The 23651-nt window shown below is 59.1% G+C and overlaps 5 protein-coding genes across 5 annotated transcripts; 1 reads left to right on the top strand and 4 right to left on the bottom strand.

Moving 5' to 3' along the window:
- Window positions 1-39: 39 nt before the first annotated feature.
- Window positions 40-4353, bottom strand: PSEUBRA_001460 (Tetratricopeptide TPR2; the record flags this gene model as incomplete). Its single annotated transcript, XM_016434708.1, has 1 exon — window positions 40-4353. One exon carries the CDS (start codon window positions 4351-4353, stop codon window positions 40-42), a length of 4314 nt encoding a protein of 1437 aa, XP_016293752.1.
- Window positions 4354-4689: 336 nt separating this feature from the next.
- PSEUBRA_001461 (protein of unknown function DUF3835) lies at window positions 4690-8307 on the bottom strand (the record flags this gene model as incomplete). The annotated part of the gene is made up of 1 exon (XM_016434713.2): window positions 4690-8307. One exon carries the CDS (start codon window positions 8305-8307, stop codon window positions 4690-4692), a length of 3618 nt encoding a protein of 1205 aa, XP_016293753.2.
- A 729-nt stretch (window positions 8308-9036) lies between these two features.
- On the bottom strand, window positions 9037-15855 carry PSEUBRA_001462 (uncharacterized protein; the record flags this gene model as incomplete). Its single annotated transcript, XM_059464648.1, has 1 exon — window positions 9037-15855. The coding sequence occupies one exon, from the start codon at window positions 15853-15855 to the stop codon at window positions 9037-9039; it is 6819 nt and encodes a 2272-aa protein (XP_059320825.1).
- A 1788-nt stretch (window positions 15856-17643) lies between these two features.
- PSEUBRA_001463 (DNA/RNA helicase, DEAD/DEAH box type, N-terminal) lies at window positions 17644-20331 on the bottom strand (the record flags this gene model as incomplete). Its single annotated transcript, XM_016434701.1, has 1 exon — window positions 17644-20331. One exon carries the CDS (start codon window positions 20329-20331, stop codon window positions 17644-17646), a length of 2688 nt encoding a protein of 895 aa, XP_016293755.1.
- Window positions 20332-21912: 1581 nt separating this feature from the next.
- Window positions 21913-23631, top strand: PSEUBRA_001464 (uncharacterized protein; the record flags this gene model as incomplete). Its single annotated transcript, XM_016434697.2, has 1 exon — window positions 21913-23631. One exon carries the CDS (start codon window positions 21913-21915, stop codon window positions 23629-23631), a length of 1719 nt encoding a protein of 572 aa, XP_016293756.2.
- Between the last annotated feature and the right edge of the window lie 20 nt (window positions 23632-23651).

The raw sequence follows: 23651 nt of genomic DNA on the forward strand, positions 1-23651 counted from the left end.
TGTTCATTTTGCAATGCATTCATTCATCAGATTAGGGAATCAGCTCTTGAGCGACTCCAACAGCTCCTTGGCCTCCTCATACTCCACCTCGTCCTCCCAGCTGCTCTTTGTCTTTGCCAGGAAACTCCTGACCAAGCTCCTTGCCTGGAACCTCGGCTCTGGCGCATCTCCCTTTCCTCCTTCATCAGCTAGATCCAGCAGGGCATCCACCAAATTGCGAAGATCGTACAGCAGTCCGACGAAGACCGCTTTGTCGCTGTTGAGCGTGTCGTTGTTGATCGCCTCAGTTAGGGCTGCATTGTACGCGTTGAGCAGGGCAGTCTGGACGGCTTTTTGCTTTTCGTCGTTCCACAGCAGAAGGCGGGCGTAGAGCTTCCAGATGGGCGCGGAAGTTGAGATGCGCGCGAGCAGGGTTTCGTCGAACAGGCGACGTAGGGCGGGGTAGAGGCCCAAACCGCTGTTCTGATCCACCTTGGGCGCGATGGGTGCTGCACCTTCACCACCCGTCGAGTCGTGCGCTGCTTTGGCCGCTTCATACGCCTCGACGGAGGCCAGCGTTGCAGCTTCCAGTTCGCTTTTGGACGTCCGTGTCACGGCGTCCAGCAGCCGTGCCAACACCGACAGATCTACCGTCGCCGCCCGCTCGGCGTCGTTGCTCTTGTTGCGCGTCTGGATCTCCGTTACCCTCACCAGGGCGCGCGTGGCCTCGAGCAGGTACCCAACGTCGATGCAGACGATCATGTAGTTGTACCACACGCGCCAGTTGTCGTGGGCGAATCGCAGCGACTGCTGCAGCGAGCGGTGGGCGAGAAGTTTGAGCGAGTAGGCTGTCGTCGCGTTGCCTCGTCGGTGAGGGGCGCTGCCAACCTCGCCTGGATTGGGCAGACCGGTTTCTGTGCCCGCATCGCTATCCGCGACGGAACTTTCGCTGGAGGAGACTTCGACGCCGGAATCGGAACGAGAACTGCCGCTCCACTCGCTGAGCCCTTCATCGTCGTCCGAGGCAGCGGTGTCGTCCCACACGCGGTCCGCTTCTTCCTCCGCCTCGAGAATGTCTGGCAGCCCTCCTTGCGCGCCCATCCTCTCCACTCCCACCGCGTCTGCGGTCGAGGAAGCGTCCACCATGCGCAGATAACAGCTCGCGAGGTTGTTCCAGCTCTCCATGTCCTCGTCGTCCAGCGCCGTGCAACGGCGGAAACACTGTGCTGCCTCCTTCCACTTCTCTAGCCGCATGTAGCAACATCCAAGAATGAACCAAGACCTCGTAAAGAGCGGGTTGATCTTGAGCGCCCTCTTCAGCCATTGAGCCGCCTGGGCAAAGTCCTGCTTGGTGAAGTACACTCCACCCAGACTGCGGGCTGCGCGGGCGGACGAGCTCGCGCTCACCTGCCACGCCTTCCCGTAGTGCTTCAGCGCCAAGGTTGGCTCTAGGTCGCCCAGAAGACACCACAGCTTGGCCTCCCTAGCGCGGTCCATGCGCGTGTACATGACCCTCTGCGCCTCGCTGACGTTCTGAGTATCGGCGTTGCGTCGTCGAACCGAGACATCCACATCCGCTTCGACCTTCTTCCCTTCGAGCAGCTCGCGCACCACCTCGACACCCTCCTCCTGCCTGCCCAGCATGCCAAGACACGTCACTACCTCCTCCCACATCTCCACCCGCTCGAAGATCTCCATCGCCGACCGAGTGACTCCAATACTGGCGTAACGTCTCGCCAGTTCCGCCTGCATCTCCCACTTGGGCGGCAGGTCGAGCGCGTGGAAGAACTTGAGACGCTCTTGGATGGACGAGTCATTGGTCGGCATCTGGTCGATCAGCGCTTGAAGCTGAAGGACGGAGCGCTCAACGGTGCGTGTGCGTGTGGACTCGAGACGAGCGCGCAGGAGGAGCGACATGGTGTGCACCATCCAATTGCGCGGATGGGCGATGACGCGCGAGATGAAGATCTGCATCTGATTGGCTGTGAGGCCGTGCGCGGCTTGCGTGTTGCGGATGTTGAGGCAGAGAGCGAGCAGGATGCACTGATCAAGGACCGCGAGAGGAGGCTGCGCGTTCGGGTCCAATTGGAGCAGGTCAGCGTTGACGTCGGCATTGTCGCCAATTGATGAGGCAGTTGCGGTTGTCGAGGTGAACTTGGTCTGCTCGAGCAGGGTATCGTCGTTGAGGGCGAATGTGGACGGCATGCCGGCAACTTGATCTTCTGGGTTTGCTTTCGATGCGAATCCTGTCTCGAGTGGTTCCTCGATCTCGCCCTCGGATTCTGGCAAAGACGGATTCTCCTCCGTCTTCGATTCAGCCTCTTCATCCTCCTTTCCACCATCCACAACCACACTCTTGGCCAACAACACCAGCTGCGTCTTGTCTTCCTTCTGGAACTTGGTCCTCTTGCCGAGCGCACCCGACATGCGATACCGCAGGCTATTCTCCTTGGCCGCATCGACAAACGTCTCGGATGCCTCGCGATCGCTTCCCAGCCTCTGCAGTGCGACGCCTCGTTCCAGGATGAGACGTGACGCGAGCGAGGCCCAGTCACTCTTGTCGTTGTGTGAGGGCGCGGAAGCTCGAGCGACCAACACATCGCGCAGCTTGTTGACTGGGTCGAACACGCGTTTGCCGAATGCGACAGGCTCGTCGAGTACATGACTGTGCACGGTGTAAGCGCGCAGCCTCCACCAAGGGAGCGTCTCGATGTTGACACGGCCCGAGGCAGCTTCTGGTGTTTGCTGAGATTGAGCGGTCCAAAGCGCCTCAATGACGAGCTTGGAGAAGACAAGGAAGAATGGCACCTGACAGAGATGGTACGCCGGCTCGCCTTTGAACGCAAGTGCTTCGAGCGAGGCACCGTGGATGAGACGCTTGGCCTCGCTGTTTGCCTTGTCCTCGGCGTCCGTATCTATCGGCCGAGGCGGGTACGCCTCTGGCGACGACGCTCGCAACATTGAAAGTGGCTCCAATACGTCTGGCAGCTCCGGTCCAGTCCAGTTGATCTGAACGAATGCATGCATAGCGCTGACGGCGACCGACAGCGCTTCAAAAGTTTGAGCCTCGGTTGTAATTTGTGTCGAGACGACGCCGTTGACTTCCTTTTGGACGGAAACGAGATCGAGCATGCTGTTGCCGCTGAGTGCCTTTCCAAGGTGTGTGCCGATGGGTTTGAGCAGCGTCGTAGCAGTGCTGGACGTGAGGACGGCGGCGAAGTCGCCCACAATGGTCTTGCGGACGTGATCAGGCACGACAGCCCTCTTCTCTTCCTCCAAGTTGGCAAGCGTGTTGGTGATGAGGTTCCATTGGAAATGGTCGGGCGACGCGTTTCCAATGTCGGCGGCGGCAGTCCCGAGTGCGACAGTACTATCGGACGAAGCCGCTGCGTCCTTTGCCGCCGACCGACCAGATGCGACCCGCAACGCCCGGTACATGGCATCCAGGTCCGGGAAGGTGGGCACAAAGGCGTCAAAGTTGGGTGCGTTTGCTTCGTCGTCATTCAGCTCGTCCTCTTGTTCTCCTTCAACAGAGGTCGCATGATCTTGGTCCTGAAGTTGGAAGGATGAACGGGGGCTGAGCCAGCCCACAGCGCCGAGGTCTGCCGAGTTGGTCTTGGATTCGGATAGGTTGTCACTTTCAAGCAAGATCGCAGCGAGCAAGAAGTCTGCTGGCTCCCTTGTTAGAGGGATTGCCGAAGTCGATGCGCCACTCGAGGTATCTTCTGCGAGCTGTGTTTTTGCCCACAGAGCAACCAAGGATGACAGAGCCGGCTCTGCCTCGCCGCTGCCCCTCATAGCTTGAGGTGGGAAGAGCGCGACATTGAGTCGCTCGTTGACATCTCCTTGCTCGTCGTGCATCTCCTTTGGCAGGGTGTTCTCCGTGTCGATTACGCCGAACAAGTCGGCGCCATGCAAATCCAGCCACTGCTTCCATGCCTCCGTTCCCTTCTGCTCGGTCGTACCGCCTACGAGCACCACCTTCTTCTTGGACGTATACGCGTTGACCGTCTTGTACACTTCATCATTCTCGAAGATCAGGCTCTCCTGCGCTATCAAGGCCGCCTGCAACGCCAATGCGAGCTCCGGCACGGTATCAGTAAGGGTGGCTTGACGGGGAGCCGAGAGGACGGGTACGTATCGACGCTGTGTATGTGCGCTAGAATCGAGTTGCTGTTGAAGGTACGCAAAGCTGATCGCTGCCACTGCCTGATCGAGTGTCGGAGAATGAGGCGTGACAACATATACGATGTCCTCGTTATCGAGACCACCCGAGGCGAGGAGCGATTTGGTGGTGCGCAGGAAATGGTTGAGCTGCGTGTGCGGTAATGGTCGAGTGAAGCGCGAAGCGGGGACCGCACCGACTCCACTCATCTTGACAGAGTCGATCGTAGCAGCTCGTGCAGGGGTCTGCTATGTCGCAACTGTGAGTACAGCGCTATGAGTCGATGGTGATGATGGCTCAGTCGAAGGAAGTCGTCAACGTCGGTTTAAGGTTTTTCTTTCCTCCGACTCCACTTCCAAAATTTTCGAGGCAGCAGAGCAGTCTCGTTTCACACTGGCCAAAGCTTCTTAAATTTTTCTTTCGACGCCGTTCCGCTACGCCCGACTTCCGGCTATCCATCTTGCACAAGCTTCTCAATCTGCAACGCTGTTCTCACACAAACACAGGCTTCCGGTGCAATGGTGGATGAGCGAATTAATGCAGTCTCACTGACCCATACGAGCAGCCTTGAACCGGCTGACCTTCTTGGGCTTCACCTCGGCCTGGCTCGCCTCATCCCCGACTTCCTCCTTGTCCTCTCTCCTGGCCACAGGCGGAGGTGCCTTGCCCTGCTCGACCATCTCCCTTGCCCGCTTGCTCTCTGACAGTCTCTTGGCTTCTTCCGGATGCTCCTTCCTCCACTCCAGCCTCTCCAGCCGACTGCGCATGACCATTTCGGCCTTTTCGTCATCGTCGTCGCTCTCGCCACCGTCCAAGTCGACAGGCCCCGTGGATTTGCCTTCCACCAGATCGCCGTTCTTGGGGAAGCGCACGGGCGCAAGCGAGGGAATGATCATCATCGGCGCACCGCGGGTGTTGACGTCGTCGTTGGAGCGGCCATCCATGCTGAAGGCGGCGGACTTTGCTTCGAAAGCGGATGGCTGGGACTGACCCAGGTTCTGAGCTGATGAGAGCATGTCTTCCAGATTCTTTCCGGAAGATGGTGCGGCCCTTCGCGTGTTTTCCATCTGTCTCTGCGCGAGTGACGCCTTGAATCGTGAGATGCGCGAGCCAGGTCCTGCGCCTGTAGAAGAGGTGTTGCCTTGATACTCGGAATCTTCCACAGCTTCGTCCAGCGGCACCACGTCCATCTCGTAGTCGTCCTCATCCTCCTCGTCTGCCTGCGACTGACCCGCTGCTCTGGCTGCGGCGATCATTGCAGCTCTCGTCTGGTCGCTTCCGCCCGCAGCCGCATCGCCAGGGATGGCCAGACCCATCGCAGCCAATCTAGCCCGCGCCTCCTCATACTCCTTGAGTAGCTCTGGATGCGCGGAGAGAGCGTCCACATCCTCACGCATTTTCGGCGCTAGGGCCATAAGATCTTCTGGATCGTAGTCGAAGTCGTCGTCTTCGTCCTCGTCAAAGTCATCTTCATCCACTCCCCAGTCGTCTTCGTCCTCAATGTCGTCGTCAAGGTCATCGTCATCATCGTCATCATCGACGTCCAAGCCTCGACTGTCAGACGCGGCAGCGCGACGAGATCGTTTGGAGAGGTACGAGTCGTAGTAGGCATCTTCCTCGTCTGTGTCGGCACCTTCGCCCAGGATCTTGGGATCCTCTTGCTCCTCGTCCAGTTCTTGCGCATTGTCGATGTCGTCTGACAGGTGGTTGTCCAGCGTTGTCGAGGGCATGATCTCTGGGACTTGCTCGTCCCCGTCATCGTGATCAGCTTCAGCAGCGCCAGCAGGAGGACCAAAGCGCACGCGACCTGGCCGAGGTACATCGTCGTCCGCTGTCGGTCTTGCAAGCTTGACCGTCTTGTCCGCTATTGTGCCTGTTGAATCATCCTGGTCCTGGCTCTGAGATGCACCGCCTTCTTGTCGCTGCTTCATCTTTTCCGCATAGGCCTTCGACGGTCTTGCATGCGGAACGGCAGCCGGCAGCCCCATCGCCTGTCGCCGCTCGCTCAGCTCGTCATCTCCTAACGAAGCGCGATCGAGCGCCGACATGCCAAGCGACTGAGTGGGCGCAGCAGGCACACCAGCCCCGCTCCCTGCTTTCCGCGACACATTGGTGTTGGGCACGAACTTGGTCGGTGTCGGCTTCTGATTCAAGAAGCCGGCCTTGAAAGCGCTGAACTTGGCCTGTTGCGCCTTGACCTGCGTCGACACTGCCTTTCCTTTGTCCTGGCTCGATTTTGGTCTCTCCATCACCGAATGACCAAGTGCCGGCTTCTCGGCCAACCTCTGCAGTCGCTCCTTCTCCCGCTCCTCCTCCTCTTGTTTGGCTCGAGCGGCCAGTGCTTCAGGTGTAGAGAAGCGCTGTTCTTCGTCGTGTGCCTCTTGCATTTTCTTGAGCACGTCTGAAGAGGGAGCGTTCGGGTGACCCTCCACCACACCTGGCCCGAGAAGTTGAACAATGCGTTCGGCTTCTTCTTCTACACCGATGTCATCGCGGTGACGCTTCCCCGCAGTCCCGGAACCAGACTCGAGCGCTCGCGCCATCTTTGACGAAGCGTCCATCGCAGGCTGGGACGAAGCACTGGGCTCGTCATAGTTCTCCTTGACACGGATGCTGGACCTCAGCGCCCGTTGCAAAGGTGTGAGACCCGAGCCAGCTGCTGCCTCTGGATGCGCTCGTTCGGGACTCTTGATGCGAACGCTCTTCTTGGTCGGTGTGCTGGTGCCGCTCGTCATCGGGCTTGAACTTGCTCCTGTCACTCGACCCAGCAGGGAGGAGGCCATGGTGCTGCTTTCGCGACTCAATGGCGTAGGCGTGTGGCTGCGCGAAGGGCGTTCAGACTCGGACGCCTGCGCTGGCTTGTTCTTCTTCTCTTCCCGCTCGAGATCTTCCCACGAGTAGGAACTCTTGATAGCACCCGGACTGGACGGGTTGAGGTTGAGAAAGCCATGACGGATGCCGGCCGAGCCGAACGACGGACGCTGCTCGATGATGGGACGTGCGGTCGGCTTGAGTGCTGACTTGGGTGGAGGCGGACGTGTCGCTGATACGATCTCGGGCAGTGCTTTTGTCTCGGTTTCGGGAGTTGGCGGAGGGCTTGGAGTGCGAGCACGAAGGACAACTCTAGTCTCTTCTTCCGCAGACGGTGCTGCATCCGTCGACGGACTCTGCTCTGATGCCGATCTTGTCGATGAAGAGGCGAGAGATGATCCTTGTGCACCTTGCGCCTCCTCGTCTGAGTCCTCGTCCTTTTCTTCCTCCTCCAACTTGCTGAGCATCTTGTCAAGCCATTGTCGTCGTTCATCCTTGTCCGTGGCGAGCTTGTCGTCTGAGCGTACGAATGGCTGCAGGTACGCCTTCTTGTTTTGCGTCGCCTCTTCTTCTGTGATCTTCTCGACCGGCTCGTAGAAAGGTAATCCTTCCTCGTTGAGTGCCTCGTTTTCCTGACTGACAGTGTGACCTCCTGTCCATCCGATCGCCGCTCCCGCCATCATATCTTCTGGCGCGGCTGCTCGCAATTCGGGAGCAACAGTCTGTCTGAGCTCAGCTGCGGAGGCGACGTAGCGTGCCTTCCGTGCTTGCAGCTGCGTCTGTGCGTCCCTGTAGGTCATCTTGACGTATGCCACCTCTACAGTTCGACTGGGTTCCGAGAGTCGGACGGACACAGTGACCTTGCCCCCATTCTTCGGCCTGGAGGTCAGTGTCGGTAGCGCTTCATCTTCCAGCAGTACTTGATCCCGCAGCGAGAGACCCTGTGCATCTTGTCGTACATAGACCGAGTCGTCGGCGGTGGCAAGACGGGCAGGCCAGAAAGCTAGCGGACCAAGAGGCTGTAGCGTCCGGGCAACCGGCGCTGTTGAGCCTTTGCCGGCATGAAGCTGCTGAGCCACCTGCAGATTGTCAAGTTGGAGGCAGACTCTGTCGATGTTGGCGATGGCTTGCTCGAGCTTGCCGAGTTGTGTGCGTTGTGACTCGGGCGAGTCTGCAGAAGAGGCGGCCGTGCCCTGCTTCAAGCGACCGTAGTGGGCTTGTAATAGAGCTTGGGCCGTGGCCGAAATCTCCGAAGGATCAGCTGGCTGAGTCGATGGCATGGCTCCTGGAAGGTTGCGGGAGGACGAAGAGGGTCCGGGATTGACTCTGCTGGACGAGGATGAGGACGTCATGCCGGGCGGGGGTCATATGGCTAGGTCGAGTGACGAAGCGGACCTGCTGGCTGTGTGTATGTACACGCGAAGAGCTTCAGGCGGTGGGTCTCGACCGGTTTTAGGGAGGTGTTGCTCCGACTGAGCCTGGTGCGGTACTTCCAAAACGGACGCCGGCGCTTCGAAGCTGTGACGACGGAGTGCTGACGAGTGCTAGAGCATGTCCGCCTTGTCGCAGTTCAAAGTGATGGAGTGTGTGCGCTGAGGGAAGCTCGACCAGCTGATGGGATGATGATGGCGTTGAGAGAGACTCGGGATGAAGGGTGCGAAGGTAGTGTGACCTGGTCCGCACCCTCCACGATTCGTCCCGACACTTTTGTGTTCTCGCTTCGCCTCGTTTTCCGCTTCTGCCGTTCTGCTACCGCAATTTTTTAGGTTTGCCTTCCAAATGTGGAGAACAGGCGAGAACCGAAAGCCACAGAAGAACGCACACAAGCCTCAACGTAGAGATGTGTCATGCTCACACTCCTACCTCTCGCCAAGCGGTAGCCGAGTGTACGGCTTGTCGGGTCGTTGACGTATCAACCACAGTAGACCCTGCCCCCTTTCGCGAGGGTGCAATTTCAGGCTGGGACAGTGAAGAACAAAGTTGCTTTCAATTCGTGAACATTGAGATGAATGGTTGGTACAATGGAGTGGGACACCGAGACATGGGCGGATGAAACGAGTCGCTAGCATCAAGATGCGAAACTAGGAGAGATGAAAGCTGGTCGAGCCCTCTTTCATGGCGGTCTGGAGTCGCTCGCGCATCTTGTCGCGCGACGAGTAGTTGGGCATCTTGAGGTAATTGACGCACGTCATCACACTTGGCAGATAGTCGTCCGGCGTCAAGGGGGCCTCGTGCGGACGCTTGACAATTGTCAGCTGCGGGTGCAGTCCCGAGAATCCACCGATGGGCAACTTGGGAGACCCAGTCAGCCATTGCAGGAACTCGCGACGCTGGCTCACGTCGAACGATGCCATGATGGTGATGATGTCGCGGAACGTGGGCGAGTCCGAGTTGAGGCCGTGATCAGGCTTGAGGCTCGCCAGAAGCGTCGCCTCGCTCCAGTCTTCCTCCGTATTGCCAAACAGCATCACCAGCTCATCCGCCGTGAAGCTCGTCATGGCTGAGATAGGGAAGATCAGGCTGAAGCCTTGGCGGAATGCCCGGACTGCCGCGCGGACACCTTTCTGCAGCGTCAGGTCCAGCACCTCCGAAACGTATTGCTCCACGTTGGCGCCCGTCACCGTTTCTTCTCGTCCGCCAGGGTGCAGCTCGATCGATTCGTATCCGGGCAGCGTGAAGTCGAGCCCGAGCGACTCGATCTCCTCCGCTGGCATCTGACGCATCGAGGACAGCGATCGAGCCAGGGTAGGATCGACGGCGGACAGTGTGGCCAACGTCGGCGCCACGTGCTGGTTGAGTGCAGCTCGCATGAAGACGGGCGAGAAGTTGCAGTCGATGATGCGCGAATCCAGCAGAGCCTTGGCTACAAACTGGCCCAGGATGCGGAAGGCCTGCAAGCGCTTCTGAATGGACCCGGAAGCCTCGCCACTCTCTGAAGTCGATGCGGTCGCGCCTTGCTCAAGTTCGCTGCCAGCCACCAGCAGAGGAGCTGGAAAGAGGCCCAGCGGGCTGAAGACGTACTGACTGCCATCCTCGCTCGAGCCACCGGCGCGACTGTCGCGCCACAGCTTGAGATCCCGGCGAGCAAACTCCTTCGACACGAGCGAGTAGAACTCGAGCGTGGGACCCAGACCTGTGCCTACCTCTTCGAAGTACTCGACCTCGAGCACCGATGAGTTGGAGCCGTACAGCTCGAAAACCTTGAATGCAGAGGCGAGCAAGTTGCCTCGTGAGATGCGCACCTTCTGTCGTTGAAGTCGACCCAAGAAGCCGAACGAATCATCCAAACGCGACGAGCTGCTGCTGCCAGGCTCCTGGTTTCGACTGTGCAACGCTTGCCATCTAGTGAGCAAGCGTGCGTAGCCAAACGACGTCGACTGCAGGAAGGCGAAGCGGGCCTCGAAGGGGAACAAGAAGGGGAAGCATTTCGGCAGATCCGTCGACCAGGCGGGAAGGCAGGCAGAAGCGACGATCATGGGTTCCTCGAGCTGACGATTGAGTTTGGCCGTGAGCTTGTTGTTGACAAAGGCGGACTCAGCCAGCGATGCGGACGGGGCGTGGGTGGTCTGCTCCACACCAGTGCTGACAGCGCCAGCTCGCGAGACCTCTCTCCATTCCATGTTGAGCGAGTGAAGAACAGCGAGCAGCTGGAGAAGCTTGGCGTAAGGCGCATCCTCCTTGACTGAGGCGGGAAGCTCGACGGCGGCGCTCTCGGCGGAAGTGGGCTCTGGCGTCGCTTCGGCTCCAGACTTGGAGTCGGCACCGGAGACCTTCTTGTATCGGACGGTGTATACGTTGCTCCAGATATGCTTGCTACCGCCGTGCAGCGTCGAGACGATAGACTGACTCTGGTCTCGTGCCTGCGAGGTCTCGAAGCGATGCACTGCGCCATAGATGGTGGTGTCGAGATCGAGCTTCTCGGATCCGATGGAGAATTCAAGGTGCCAGTCCGAAGGCTTCTTCTGCAGTGCGGAGGCGTACGACGACGGCTTGGCTGGGCTAGCTGTCGCTGATGAGGACGAGCCCGATGCGGCAGAGGCCGAGGCACCAGCAGCAGTGCTGTCGGACGGCTTCGGCGTGCCAGAGCCATTGTTCGGCGTTGCGATGCGCGTGCCCTCTGGCGTCTTGGCCACGATCTTTCCTCCTTCCTTCTCGACGTCGAGATTGATCGTCTTGTCTGCAGCGTCAGAGCCGTCGGCGGCGCCGAGACCGCCAGATGCGCCGTTGGCGCCATCAGCAGGGATCTCGCTTTGCAAGATCTCCTCGTCAAAGCCTTCTTCATCAGTGAAGCCCTCGTCGTCGTCGAACTCGGCGCCCTGGAGCAGACCCTCCATGAGCGAGCGCGCGAGCGCTTCGTCGTCCGCGCCGTTGGTGTTGTTGGCGTCTGTTCCATTGCCTTCGCCGTCGGTTGCCGCGGAGGGGCCGTCGCCAGCGCCAAAGAGGTGTCGAGCGAGCGCACGAGCCTCCTCGCGAGCTTCTGCGTCCCGAATGGCTTCCGCGGAGGCGGACTCGGATGCCTGGCCTGCTTGCTTGCTCTCAGCTTTGCCATCCGCGTCCTGCTTGCCCTTGCCGAGATCGTTGCTCAGGCTGCCTGTCTCTTCGCTCTTGCTTCCGTCCTTCGCAGACTGGTCTTTCGATGAACTGGAAGCATTGGCGTCTCTAAGGCTGCTCAGGGCCGAGCTGCTGCCGCCGAGCTCCGGGAAGCCGCCAGAGCCGCTTGTCGCTGCTGCAAACGCGGCAAGCACGGAGGAGAGTCGCGAGGAAGCAGACGAGCCAGCAGCGCCCGCGCCGCTTCCTGAGCTTGCACCAGAAGCACCCGAGGACACGGCGATCTTGGGTCGGAGATAATCGCTGAGAGACTGGAAGGTGGCGACAGCGTGGATGGTGACAATGATGTTGTTGCAGCTGCGCGGAATATCGGTCGAGTCCTCTGCCTGCAGCCGCAGACGCAGCTGACGTCCGAGCATGGCACTTGGACTCTTTCGCACCTCGTCGCTGCTTCCACTGAGCGCCGTTGTGATCTCGACATTCTCCAGACGGCTGAGCGCTTCTTGCAACCTCCTGACGAGAACATTGGCTCCGCTCTGGCTCGTCTCGGTGTCGGTGTCCATCAGAGTCGAGATCAGCAGCGAGCGCCTTTGCGCCAAGGGAATGCCGCCGTCGCTAGAAGTGGCGAAGGAGTACAGAGACTCGACCAGGCCGGAGCGGAGCAGTTCGAAGCTCGAAATGGGCTCGTCGCTGCGGGAGAAGAGCGACGACACCTGCTGCAGCACATCTTGGGCGTCTGCCTCTCTACCATCTGCGGAAGCAGCAGAAAGACGTTTGACGAGGTCCTTGATGTGCTCAAGCGCTTGAGCCGCGCTCTGTGCACCCTCAGACGAGCTGGCCTCTGCCGAAAATTTGTCGCGCAACACGCGCGCTCGCCAGATGCTGGCATCCGTCGCCTCGGCCGAGGCCTGCGCATTGAAGGCAGAGGTCGACGAGGTAGACGACGAGTGACGAGCGTTCAATGCATCGACCAGCCCGGATCCCTGACCTGAGGCGGAGGCTGCAGCGATGAGACGGGCCAGGCTTGATCCGGAGGAAAGACCCATGCCGGCAGCGTTCGCAGCTGCATCGATCGCCAAAGCGCTAGTCCCGCTAGCAGCGCGGGGCAGAGTCAAGGGCTGAGCGGTGGTGGTACCACGCTCACCTTCACCCGAGGTGCTTTCACCGTTGGAGGCGGGGCGCACTGACGGCGTCTGCGATGCAATGTCATCGATCTCCCACATGACTCCCTCGCGTCGAAGCAGCGCCGTGTAGAGCGAGGGCAGCTTTTCAGTGAGAAGCTCGACGATCTGAAGCGCCCCGTTGACTAGAGTCGGATGATCGCGAGACGAGAGGATGGCAGCCAGGAAGCTGGCGAGCGGGACGTTATCGAGCGTCTCGCCGAGCGATTCGGGATCGACAAAGCTGATGATCTTGAGGATGCCGTTGATCGCTTTGTGACGCACGTGAAGGGCGACGCTGGCTGCGTAGACTTCGACCAAGGTGGGCAGCACGAGCGAGGTGAAGCGCTTGACAAGGGCGGTTCGGCTCTGCAACATCTCGATCCGCTTGGACTGAGCGGCCTCCCTCGACAGCTCTTTCTCCGTCTTGGGTCGCGATGCCGTCTTGCTGCGGGTCGAGCTGGAGCGCGAGTTCGGCGGACGAGTCGACGCGGTCGATGTGTGAGCAGAAGCGTCGGATGCCGTCCGCTCTTCGCCAACTCTCGCTGCAGGCGCTGACTTCCGGGCCGCAGTGCGCTTGAGGTATGCTTTCTCGTTGTAGCCACGAGGATCAAAGACACCATCACGCGGCAGAGGAGGGAGAAGCTCACCGACCAACGACAAAGCTTCCTGGATCTGCTCTTTGGGTCGCTGGGCCAGATTCTGCAGCACAGCCATGTCAGCGACTGCAACAGCCGAGCCAAAACCCTCAGCGCTAGCCTCGGGGACGACGGCCACGGCAGCAGTCTCGGCAGCGCTTTCAGGTCCCGAGGCCTGCTCTGACTCGAGCTTGACGCCATGTGTGGCAGGGGCGCCAGCTGAGCCTGTTGGCGCGGGAGAGCCGGTGAGCAGGTGGTAGAGCGTCTCGACGATGTTGTTCTCGAGCAGCACAACTGCAAGACGCGGACTGCTTCGACAGGCCGTGCCGAGCGCCTTGAGCACATCCGTGTAGACGCTTGCACCGAGCGTGGTATTGGAGCTTGGCGAGGACGACGCAGGCAGAAGCAGATTGTTGAGCGCCGAGAGCAACTCGCCTGTGAGCAGCTGCTCCAACAGTTCCGGGTAGGTCCTGTAGCTCTCGACGATACGCACGACGCACTTGCATGCCGACTCGACCAGGCGCTGGTCGCTGTAGGTGAGCACGTTTTGGATGATGGGCATCACGTCGCGGACCATGCCGAGGTACTCGGGCGTGAGCTTGCGGCAGCAGTTGGCTGCAGCGGTCATGGCTGTGCGCTGGATGTGGATGTTGAAAAAGTCGAGGTATTGAAGAATGGCCGAGAGACCGCCTTCCTTGACGATGGAGCTGGGGTAGTCCTGCGAGATCTTCTCGAGCGTCTGTAGCACCTGTTCCGCCAGGTCGATGAATGTGATCTCCATGAGCTTGGCGTTGAGGATGGGAATGGCGCCGTTGGCGACGACGCTGTGGGCTGCGTAGGGCATGGCCTCGATGAGGTTGGCGAGGCAGCGGCAGGCAAGCAACATCTTTTCGCCGCTGTCCTCTTCCATATCGGCAGCGGCAGCAGCAGCCAGCACCGCCTTCATCTCATCGTCGAGACCGTCGTCGACCGACTCGATCTTAGCGGACTTGCCACCAACATCGTTTCGCTCCGGCTTGGGACCGCCGAGGATGTAGACGAGCTCCTTGACGTACGAATTGGTAGGGAAGTAGCCTGCCAGTGTGTCCTCGGTGCTGACACTAAGCAGCTCAGACAGCTCTTGCAGGGCGACCATCTGAGCGGTGGAGTCCGTCTCGTTCCGCAGAGAGGTGAGTAGGCTGCGGAATCGCGTGGAAAGCCCCGACATGTATCCAGCCATCGCTCGAAGGTTGAGGCCGAAGGCACCAGCGCCGCCGTGGTCGCCATCATCCTCGACGATGTCATCGTCATCGTTGTCTCCAAAGGCACTGAGCTCGTCGGCGGCACCTGACGGGCGATCTTCGCCGTCCTCGTCATCGTCGCGGTCCTCTTCATCCTCATCGTCCTCATCCAGGTCGTCCTCGTCTTGGTCCAGATCCTCGAAATGCTCGTCATCGATGTGGAGACCTTCTTCCGCGTCGTGCGGATCATTGTCCATGGGCTCTTCAACGATGCCGACAGGCTGCTGCTTTGAAGCGTCCGACATGTGCACATCCTCGTCGTCGCCAGCCTCGTCGGAGCACCCGAGCTGGTGGGTGCTACGCGTCGAGCGGGTGGATCCACTCGTAGAGGCACGTCTGGACTTGGCAGATGCCTTGGCTTTGGCTGCCGAGGTGCGCGCCGAGCCTCGAGCTTCGGCGTTGTTCGAATCGAGGCCAGTCATGGCGGAAGTGGAAGACGAAGAAGCTTCGGCGGTGCTAGTCTTGCCGCGAGAGCGAAGCGAGTAGGGCGAGGTCGAAGGGGTACGAGACGAGGAGTCGCCGGATCCAGATGCCTTGGGGTTGGGCTTCTGACGCTTGCTGCTTGGCTTATCTGCCGATGCGGGCGAGGGCGTGGAGCGAGAAGCGGAGGGCTTTTCGGATGTCTTTTGAGCGTTGCTGGAGGAAGCTTTGCGCTCTCCCTTTGCAGAGGTCGAAGTCGAGGAAGTCGAAGTGGCGAGGTCGGTGACAGGTGTATCCGAAATCGCTTTGGCCTTGCCTTTGCCCTTGCGTCCCGAGGACGATGTGGAAGCGGAGCTCGCGGCGAGGTTGTTGGACGATGAAGCGGACGATACGCCTGCACCAGCCCGTGAGGGGGTGGCTTGAAGGGGCGCCAAGGTGGTAGAGGGGGAGGCCAGGGAAGAACCGGGCGAAGAGACGAGTGACTTGCGACGAGCAGAAGAGGGGCGGGAGGACAGGGAGGAAACGGCCGTTGCAGGTGTCACGGGCGCCGAGAGTAGGCTGCTAGAAGAGGTGGAGAAGGGCGATTGGCTGCGAGCGTCGAAGATGTCGTCGGTGTGGGGTGTAGCGGCCGAAAGCCTTCGACTTCTGCGGAGGCCTGTGTCGACGTCTGCTGGTGCACTGCAAGAGGTGGCGACAGCGGTAGAAGCGCCGATGACGTTGTCGAGAGTCGCAGATGACGCAGAGACGGTGTTCAAGGAAGAGTGTGCGCCGGCCGAAGTGGTTGCGGAGGATTGATTGGAGGTGCGGGCTTTAGAAGGGGAGCTGGACTTGTTACGCCTGCGATCGACAGGCATCGATGAGACTGGTCACAGATGCTCCCAAAGCTTCGAGGAAGGGTGCGCGAATCCAGATGCAGATCGGGGCGGATCAGTGATGTCGATCGGTTGATGATCGCGCCAAAGGTCTGCGTATTGAGACGATGCTAATCGTGAGGTGCATGCATCAAATAGTAGACTGCTGGTCACTGAGTAGGAGCGAGGAACGGCTCGCGTGATTGCTTTGTCGATGATACTGGAGGGATGTAATGCTGAATGGTGTGGGCGGGATGGTGGTGGAAGGTGGGAAGTGAGGAGGGATCAAAGGGTCAAGTCTGGAAGCATTGAAGATCTGAAACAGCCGGACGAGTGACGAACAGAAAGCGAGATCAGCGATTGGCCGTAGCAAAGTTGTCTGTCGCTGATCCGTCTGCGGTGCGTGTTGAGTGGTGATGGTGAAAGGGGAAGGTGCAAGTCAGAAGGGACGAAGAAATGCGGTCGCCGGCTGAGTTGACGGCTGAAGCTGCGTGTTAACGTTAGTCACCAGAGAGGCGTGCGAGTGCGTGATGAGACAGATTGCTGCTGTTGTTGCTGGTGCACGCAAGTCACACGCAGTTGCAAGTGGAGCAGAATTGAGCAACGGCAGCGAGCAGCAGCAGAGGCAAAGAAGCGGTGCAGGCCAGCCGGCGCTAGGCTTGGCCAGGCCAATCCGTGAATCGTGGCTCACTCTCACCCTCAGGGTCTTCGGTTTCTCGCACCGAGAAGCTTTGCAAAAAATGCGCCCAATCGCAGCTTGCAGGCCACAGGAAGAACAAAAGGCAGGGCGCTGACATGGCTGAGTCCGCGATGTGCTGCCCTGCAAACCTCAACGATCCGAGAGCGCGCAGAGACCTTCTTCGCTGCCGAACCATTCCCTTGCGACTCCCTCTCTACCGTCACATTGAATCGACTCAACGCTCAGTGACGAGTCACGCTTCGGTCGAGCGTCGACTCAGCTGTCTCTTCAAGGTGCAAATGGCTTGATGAAACTCAGCCTTGTGGGGACGTGTGACGGCACGGGAGCATGTGGGTCGTCGGCGATTTCAATTTGTAGATTCGCCCGATCAGCTAAGAGGGTGCTGCGGCGCTGCGAGCCCACCATCGGCGAAAAAAGGGCAACAAAGGGTCTCAGAAGCCTCAGTCAGGGTCCAATCGTCACCGTGAATCGTTGCCCTCGTCTGTGTGTGGCGCTGCTGTCGGGCTAGGGCCAGAAGGGTCCTCGACAAAAAGAAGCGCTCCAAATTCGACTGACTGCCCCTCTATCGCCCTCTTCACGAGGCACCTCGTCATGCGCACAGTCGTTGCTTCAGGCTGATAGCATGATCGATGCGACAAACAGATGGTAATGCTGATGTGATTCCGTACAAATACAATTGGTAGGATGAAGATGAGGTGGTGTGTTTGCGCAGGCGCAGAATAGAGGCTAGGTGATGGCAAGAAGGGAAGAGATGAGACATCCGCAACAGTCAGTATCATTTTGCACTTCCAGATTGCTCTCATCGCTGCTGCTGCGTCTGGCTGTTCCCTGGCGAACTTGCGAGACCGCCATACGAATCAGAAGTGTAGGTTTCATCGAGCCGAAGGCGCCAGGGCTTGCCGGCTAGCGAGCCCCGTTGTACCGACATCCAAAGATGCAGGGACGCCAACGACCATCAGGCGCAAATTACACGAGTACCATCATGCGAAGCGGCAGTTCCTCCAAGTACGCCAGCAGCAAGAGTAGAGCGAGAAGCAGATATACTCACTGTTTGGAGGTGGTTTTGTCGAGCGAGAAAGGCGCGACGGCTCTCAAGCGTCGCCTGCGAGCAGCCGCAGGGCCAACTCTTCCTCCTGCTCGAGCTTGCTCTTCTTGCTTTGAGTGGGTGCGGTCTTGCGACGCTTGGCAGCAGGAGCTTCAAATGCCATCTGAGCTTCGTCGTCATCGCTATCGTCGTCGTCGTCGTCTTCCTCGTCGGAAGAGAGCTCAAAGTCGGGCGTCTCATAGCCGTCCGAGCGGTTGTCGATGGGCGCCAACACGGCTCTGCCGCCAGCGTCAGCGTCGTCGTCGTCATTGTCGTCGTCGTCCGAGTCATCGTCAAGAGCCTTCTCGCGCTCCTTCTGTCGACGACGCTTCTCGCGACGCTTCTCCTTGGCCAGCTCCTTGTCCTTGACATCGGCCTCTTGCATGCGCTCGCGTTCCTCCAGCTCCCAGCGCTGTGCCTGCGTCCTGGCATCGCCTTGCTGGTTGAACGCTTCCTCGTCCTGCAGCTCGTACAAAGCGTGCGCTTCGCCGTCCTCGTCAAAGACGAGCTTCTCGCCGATCCCGCGCTTTCCAGCCAACGCCAACGCTTTCTTGCTCTGACCCATAGCCAGCTTGCGCTTGGACAAATTCTCGGTGGCGTCCGCTTTGGCTTGCTCCATGCTGACGGGCAGATCATCTCCGCCACCGATACCGTACGCATCTCCGTCATCCTCGAGCGCGTGATCAGCTCGCTTGAGCGTCAGGAAGTCGTCGCCAGCATCTACACTGGTAGCCGTGATGCTTGCCTTGGATGTCAGCTTTGGCTTTCGGAGCGCCCCCGCGGTATCGTCGTCGCTGTCGTTATCGCTCGACTCCTCCGAATCCGAAGTGTCACTGCCGATGAGGCGATCCTCCTTGCGTTGCCCTGCGGAGCGGCCGTAACGAGTCTCCTCATTGCCTTCTTCATCGCCATCGTCCGAAGTGGCATCAGAATCTGAATCGTCCCCGCTCGCGTCCGAACCGTCACTGCTCGCCGCCGAGGAGTCATCGTCGGCGATAAGTTTGGCGTAGTGCTCGCTGAGAATGTCCTGATTCTTGCGTTCGAACATGCGGTCGTACTTGGTGCGCACCTTGCCGTTCTTGTCTGTGCCTTCGTCCGAGTCGCTTCCATCTTCTTTGCCACTGTTGCCAGTCTGTTCAGCAGCCTTGTAAGCGGCAGCCTTCTTCGCCTTGGCTGCTTCTTTGACGAACTTGACTTTGGGTGCACCTGGCAGACCCAGGGAGGCCGCGAAGGGTTCCAGCGGCAAAGCTGTGACATCGAAGATATCCTTGTTCTTCTGCAGATGGATGGAGCGGACGTAAGAGACGAAAGCCTTCTGCGCAAGATGCTTGATCTGAGGCTCTTGGAACGCAAAGGCTTGCAGTTGGTTCTGAATGCTCTGCGTCTTGCTCTCCTTGGGCTTGATGCGACCGATGGGGATGTTCTTGGTAGCCAATGCTTCGAGGATGCCCTTCTCTTCGCTAGGAAGGACGAAGAGCAGACTGTTACCCTTGGCAGTGTATCGAGCGGTTCGGCCAACGCGGTGGATGTAGGTGTCGACGTCCTCCGGAACGTCGAGCTGTATGACCCAGTCGACAGCGGGAAAGTCAAGACCGCGCGCAGCAATGTCGGTGGCGAACAAGAGGGCGTGCTGCGTCTTTGTGAATTGCGTGAAGATCTGCAGACGCTTGGCCTGCTTCTGTTTTCCGTGCAGCGCCATGAGACTGACACCTGGTCGCAGCTTGCAGAACGTTTCGTGAGCGAATTGGACCTGACGGCACGAGCTCATAAAGACGAGCGCCTTGCATTTGGTGTGAGTGCGAATGAAGGAGTAGAGCAGGTCGAGCTTCTTTTCTAGCTCGACAAGCATGTAATGCTGCTCCAGGCCTCGCGGCGTGGAGCCTTCGTTCTCGGGCTCGCGGACAGCCACGTACTCGGGATCTTGCAGCGACAGTCTTGCCAGATCCTTGACACGCTTGGTCTGTGTTGCGGAGAAGAGCATGGTCTGGCGGTCACGAGGAAGGTTCTCGACGATTGCGTTGAGAGTGCGCGAGAAGCCCATGTCAAGAATGCGATCCGCCTCGTCCAGGACCAGTACTTGGAGATTGGACGTGTCGAAGCCAAGGGTCTGGTCCATGTGCTGCAAAAGCCGACCTGGTGTCGCGACCAGAATGTTCATGCGTGACAAGCGGTCCTTCTCCTGCTTGACATCCTTGCCACCGATGACGAGACCCGCCGAGAAGGTGTGATAGGGTCCAACCTTGCGGAGAACCTCGAAGATCTGAATGGCCAGCTCTCGGGTTGGCGAGATGATCAGCCCGCCAAGACCGTCAGAGGGACCCCACTTCTTTCGAAATAGAAGCTCAAGGACTGGTATCAAAAACGCCAACGTCTTTCCAGACCCTGTCCTCGCTGCTCCCAGAACGTCCTTGCCCTTGAGCGACAGGGGGAGGGATTTGGCCTGAATGTCGGTCATGTCGGTATAGCCTGCCTTCTTGAGTCCTCTTCGTGTGCGATCGGACAGTGGCAGCTGAGCGAAGTGCTTCAACTCACCCGATGCTACGAAGCTACTTGCGCCCTGTTCGAGCTGAGCAATCTCGGCATCTTCGGTCTGCCTCTTGAGTTTTCGAGCATTCTTGGAGCGCGACTTGAGATGAGGTGCAGCGCCACCCTTCTTCCTTTTCGTAGATCCCTCCGCGGCTGAAGCTGGCGGCATCTTGGCGAGGACGAATCGATCGAGCGTGTCTGATTCGATAGCTTTGACGAAGTTGAGTGAAGGAAGGTAGCGAGGAGGGGAAGACGATTCCAGAAGAAGAAAAGTGGCTCAGCAGCAGCGCCGTGAAATTTCTCCAAAAAGTTGGCAGCGCGCACGTGACTTGTTGCACCGACTTCCGAGCTTTCTGCTGGCCAAGCCCACTTGAACCCGTCAAGCTCGAACCGTCTTAGCCTCCTTCTCACACATATATGTCGCTACCGGTTAAGACCGCGAGCACGAGGGTCACTCGCCTTTGAACGCCTCATGATCTCGCTTTCACCTGCGTCCTGATGGGCTCGTAAGTCACGGCCGCACAGCTAGGAGTTACAATCGTGCTCGCCGTCTGGCTGGTCGTCTACTACGACGAAAGGTGCCAGCGCGTCTTCAAGAAGCCATAGTCTCCAAGCATCACGCTATCGTCAAGCCAACGTCTCGCAAGGTTGAAATAGCCGATACTTATTCACAGCGCTGGTCGATCAGGAACCCATCCTCGATGTCTAGCTGAGTCAAGCGGGCCTCCTGCCCAACCACAACGTTCTGCTTCCCGAAAGCGCTGCTGCTCTGGCCACACGCGCTCAAACAAACGGACAAGGCAACATGTCACGACTTCATCAGTCGCTCGGTGCACTTCGTCGCACTGTGTCGATCGATTTGCAGGCTCAAGCGTCCAGCTCAGCTCTCAGAGCCCGTACCTCAGCACACCGTCCAACTGCTGTGCTTGACTTCCTCGCTCCCAGCCTCTGCGATCGTTCCGTGGATGCTCGCCGGTACAATGTCTCCATCGCTCGAGTGGTCTTGGAGCATTCAGACTTATCTGAAACGACAGACGATGTATCGGGTTCTTCGACATCATCAGCCACGCCAAGATATGCACATGCCAGCTCGCATCGACGACCTCTCTCCACAGCACGCCGCACAGACGTCTCCGACTTCTCGACCTTCTTTGATGCGGATGTCCCAACCACCTCGGCTTCCACAACTGGCAGACCCACACCTTTGCTCGACGGTCGCCGGATCGAGGAGGCCGGTGCTATTGATGCTAGAATCAACGCTGCAGAAGATGCGGAGGAGCTTGAGTTGGTAGCGAAGCAGATCTATCGAAGCGATGGTCTGCGAGCCGAACGTGCGCGGGCGCGTGCGGTACAGATCAGTGCTGAAGGACGAGATGGCCATGCACCAGCGATGCTCAGGCTTCACGAGCACTTGATCTTCTCTCTACTCGGAGCATCCCTTCCCCTCGCCGAGCGTATCGGCCATACTCACCTCGCTTTCATGCACAAGCTCGTTGCCGACTACTTGTGGCGGGCACACGCGTGCAGTTCTCATGGTGGCCTTTCGGCGGAGTTTCTGTCCGGCCTGACGAACGAGTTTGGCTCCACCTCGACAGTCGCGCTGCTTGACCGGCTCTTGATCATCGTCAAACAGCGCGTGGCGCAGTTTGATCTAGATTCAGCTGCTGCGATGGAAGAAGCAGGCAGCATTTTCTCTGCGTCGCACGCCCTTCAGCAGCGTCAAGTATGGTCACGCACGCTGCTCAAGCTAATGCAGGCTTACTCCTGCAAAGGCCGTTCGCACTCGGTCACAGCTTGCTTCCAAATCTTGACGGAACACTCGCTGCCCATCAATGTCCTTCATCATCAGCTCCGCCTCATCTCCTGGTTCCGACAGTATACCCACCACCTTTCTGCCGAATCGGGTCAAGCCGACATCGAAAGCGAGTCTCTTCTGATTCAGACTCGGGTGCTGGAGACCCTTGCTTCTATGAAAGCCGACGACATACATCTCGATGATACGTTTCTCGCCACCGTCGTCTCCGGGCTCAGCGCACCCCTTCGCAATCCCTTGGCCGCGCTCACCTCTGTGGAACACAAAAAGCTCACTCGCAAGCTCGTTCGCTCCGTGTTCCGACGCTATGCCGCGACTGCCACCGGTAAGGGGCGCGGCAGCCTGCCTCGAGCCTTGTCGGCCTTGATCGCTGCCGAGATCGATACCCTGCAAGTGATTCCCGAACACGAAGCCGCCTTGCGGGCCAACAGTGTCGATCGCATCCAAACCTCGATCGGCCAGCTCGACGCTGCATCTGCTCCCGAGGCGTTTCCCATCGCAGGCACGTTGGACAAGCAACCTCTCTCAGAATCACAACTAGCTGGCGTCTGTCTGAGGCTCCGCTTGCATGCTGCTCTTGGCGATATGGACCGAGCGATGGCCGAGCTTCGTCGGTTGCTCTCAGTTGAGGCTGTACCTGGACCAAACGAGGCAACCGAAAACCACTACGAGCTGGTCCTCAAGCAGCGCGGCGGCGTCATTTCCCTCTTCTCGGCGGCCATGCAACGGCGCGAAGAGCACAAAGGGCAGGACGCCGGTTACGAGGTTCTCAAAGCCGCAATCTCGTCGAGATGGTTCGTGCGAGTCTGGACTGGAAGGGCTCTTCCGTCGAATCCCTCGCTGGATCTCGATCCCGAAGACTACGAGGGTGAGGCAACGATCCTGCGACTTTGGAAGAGGTGGATGCATGCGTGGTCCATCGACTACTGGACGGAGGGGTCTAAGACTGGTCCTCGCATTGACGATGGGGTTCCTGACGCATTGGACGGGCGGCCCAAGTACCACACATTTGCCGGCAGCTATCCGTGGCAGACGCTCAAACGCGGTCTCAAGCTGCTCAACCTGACCATGGATCAGTACGAGGCGTTCTACTCTGGCCGGCCGCTGCTTGCACCAAGCCGATCTTCGCCCCGTGACGATCCAGATCCTACCTCGGTTCACCTTGCCTCGATTGACTACACGCTCGATACGAAACCCCCTCGGTACATCGCGCAATTCGCGTGTCTATTCAACGAGCGCAACATGCTCGACAACATCGTCTACCTCTGCCTTCACGGAGGTCGAACGCCCAAAGGCGAGACGATGGCGACGCACGTGCAGCGTCGGCTCTCGCTCCTTCTGCGCACGCTCACGCGAGTCCACGTCTCCGCGCGGACATGGGAGCACGTCGAAGCGTCCATGCTGCGGCACCTCGCCGAGATCCCATGCGAGGTGCTGCCCACCGAGCTGGTCAGGCCCACCATGGAGGCCATCGAACAGCGAAAGCGCACTGCACTGTTGCGCAACAGAGATCTTGTCAGGACTCTGCAAGATCAATCTGGTGCGCAGGACCCTCCTGAAACAGGAACCATCTTTGTCCTCCGACAGATGCTCAAGCAACGCGCCCTCCAAAAAGCTCAGTCCGACACGAAGCCGCAAGCCGCTCTCACCCATTAGACCCTCACACATCGCATCCA

The sequence above is a fragment of the Kalmanozyma brasiliensis genome, assembly GCF_000497045.1.
Source record: "Kalmanozyma brasiliensis GHG001 unplaced genomic scaffold PSEUBRA_SCAF14, whole genome shotgun sequence".
Taxonomy (NCBI): domain Eukaryota; kingdom Fungi; phylum Basidiomycota; class Ustilaginomycetes; order Ustilaginales; genus Kalmanozyma; species Kalmanozyma brasiliensis.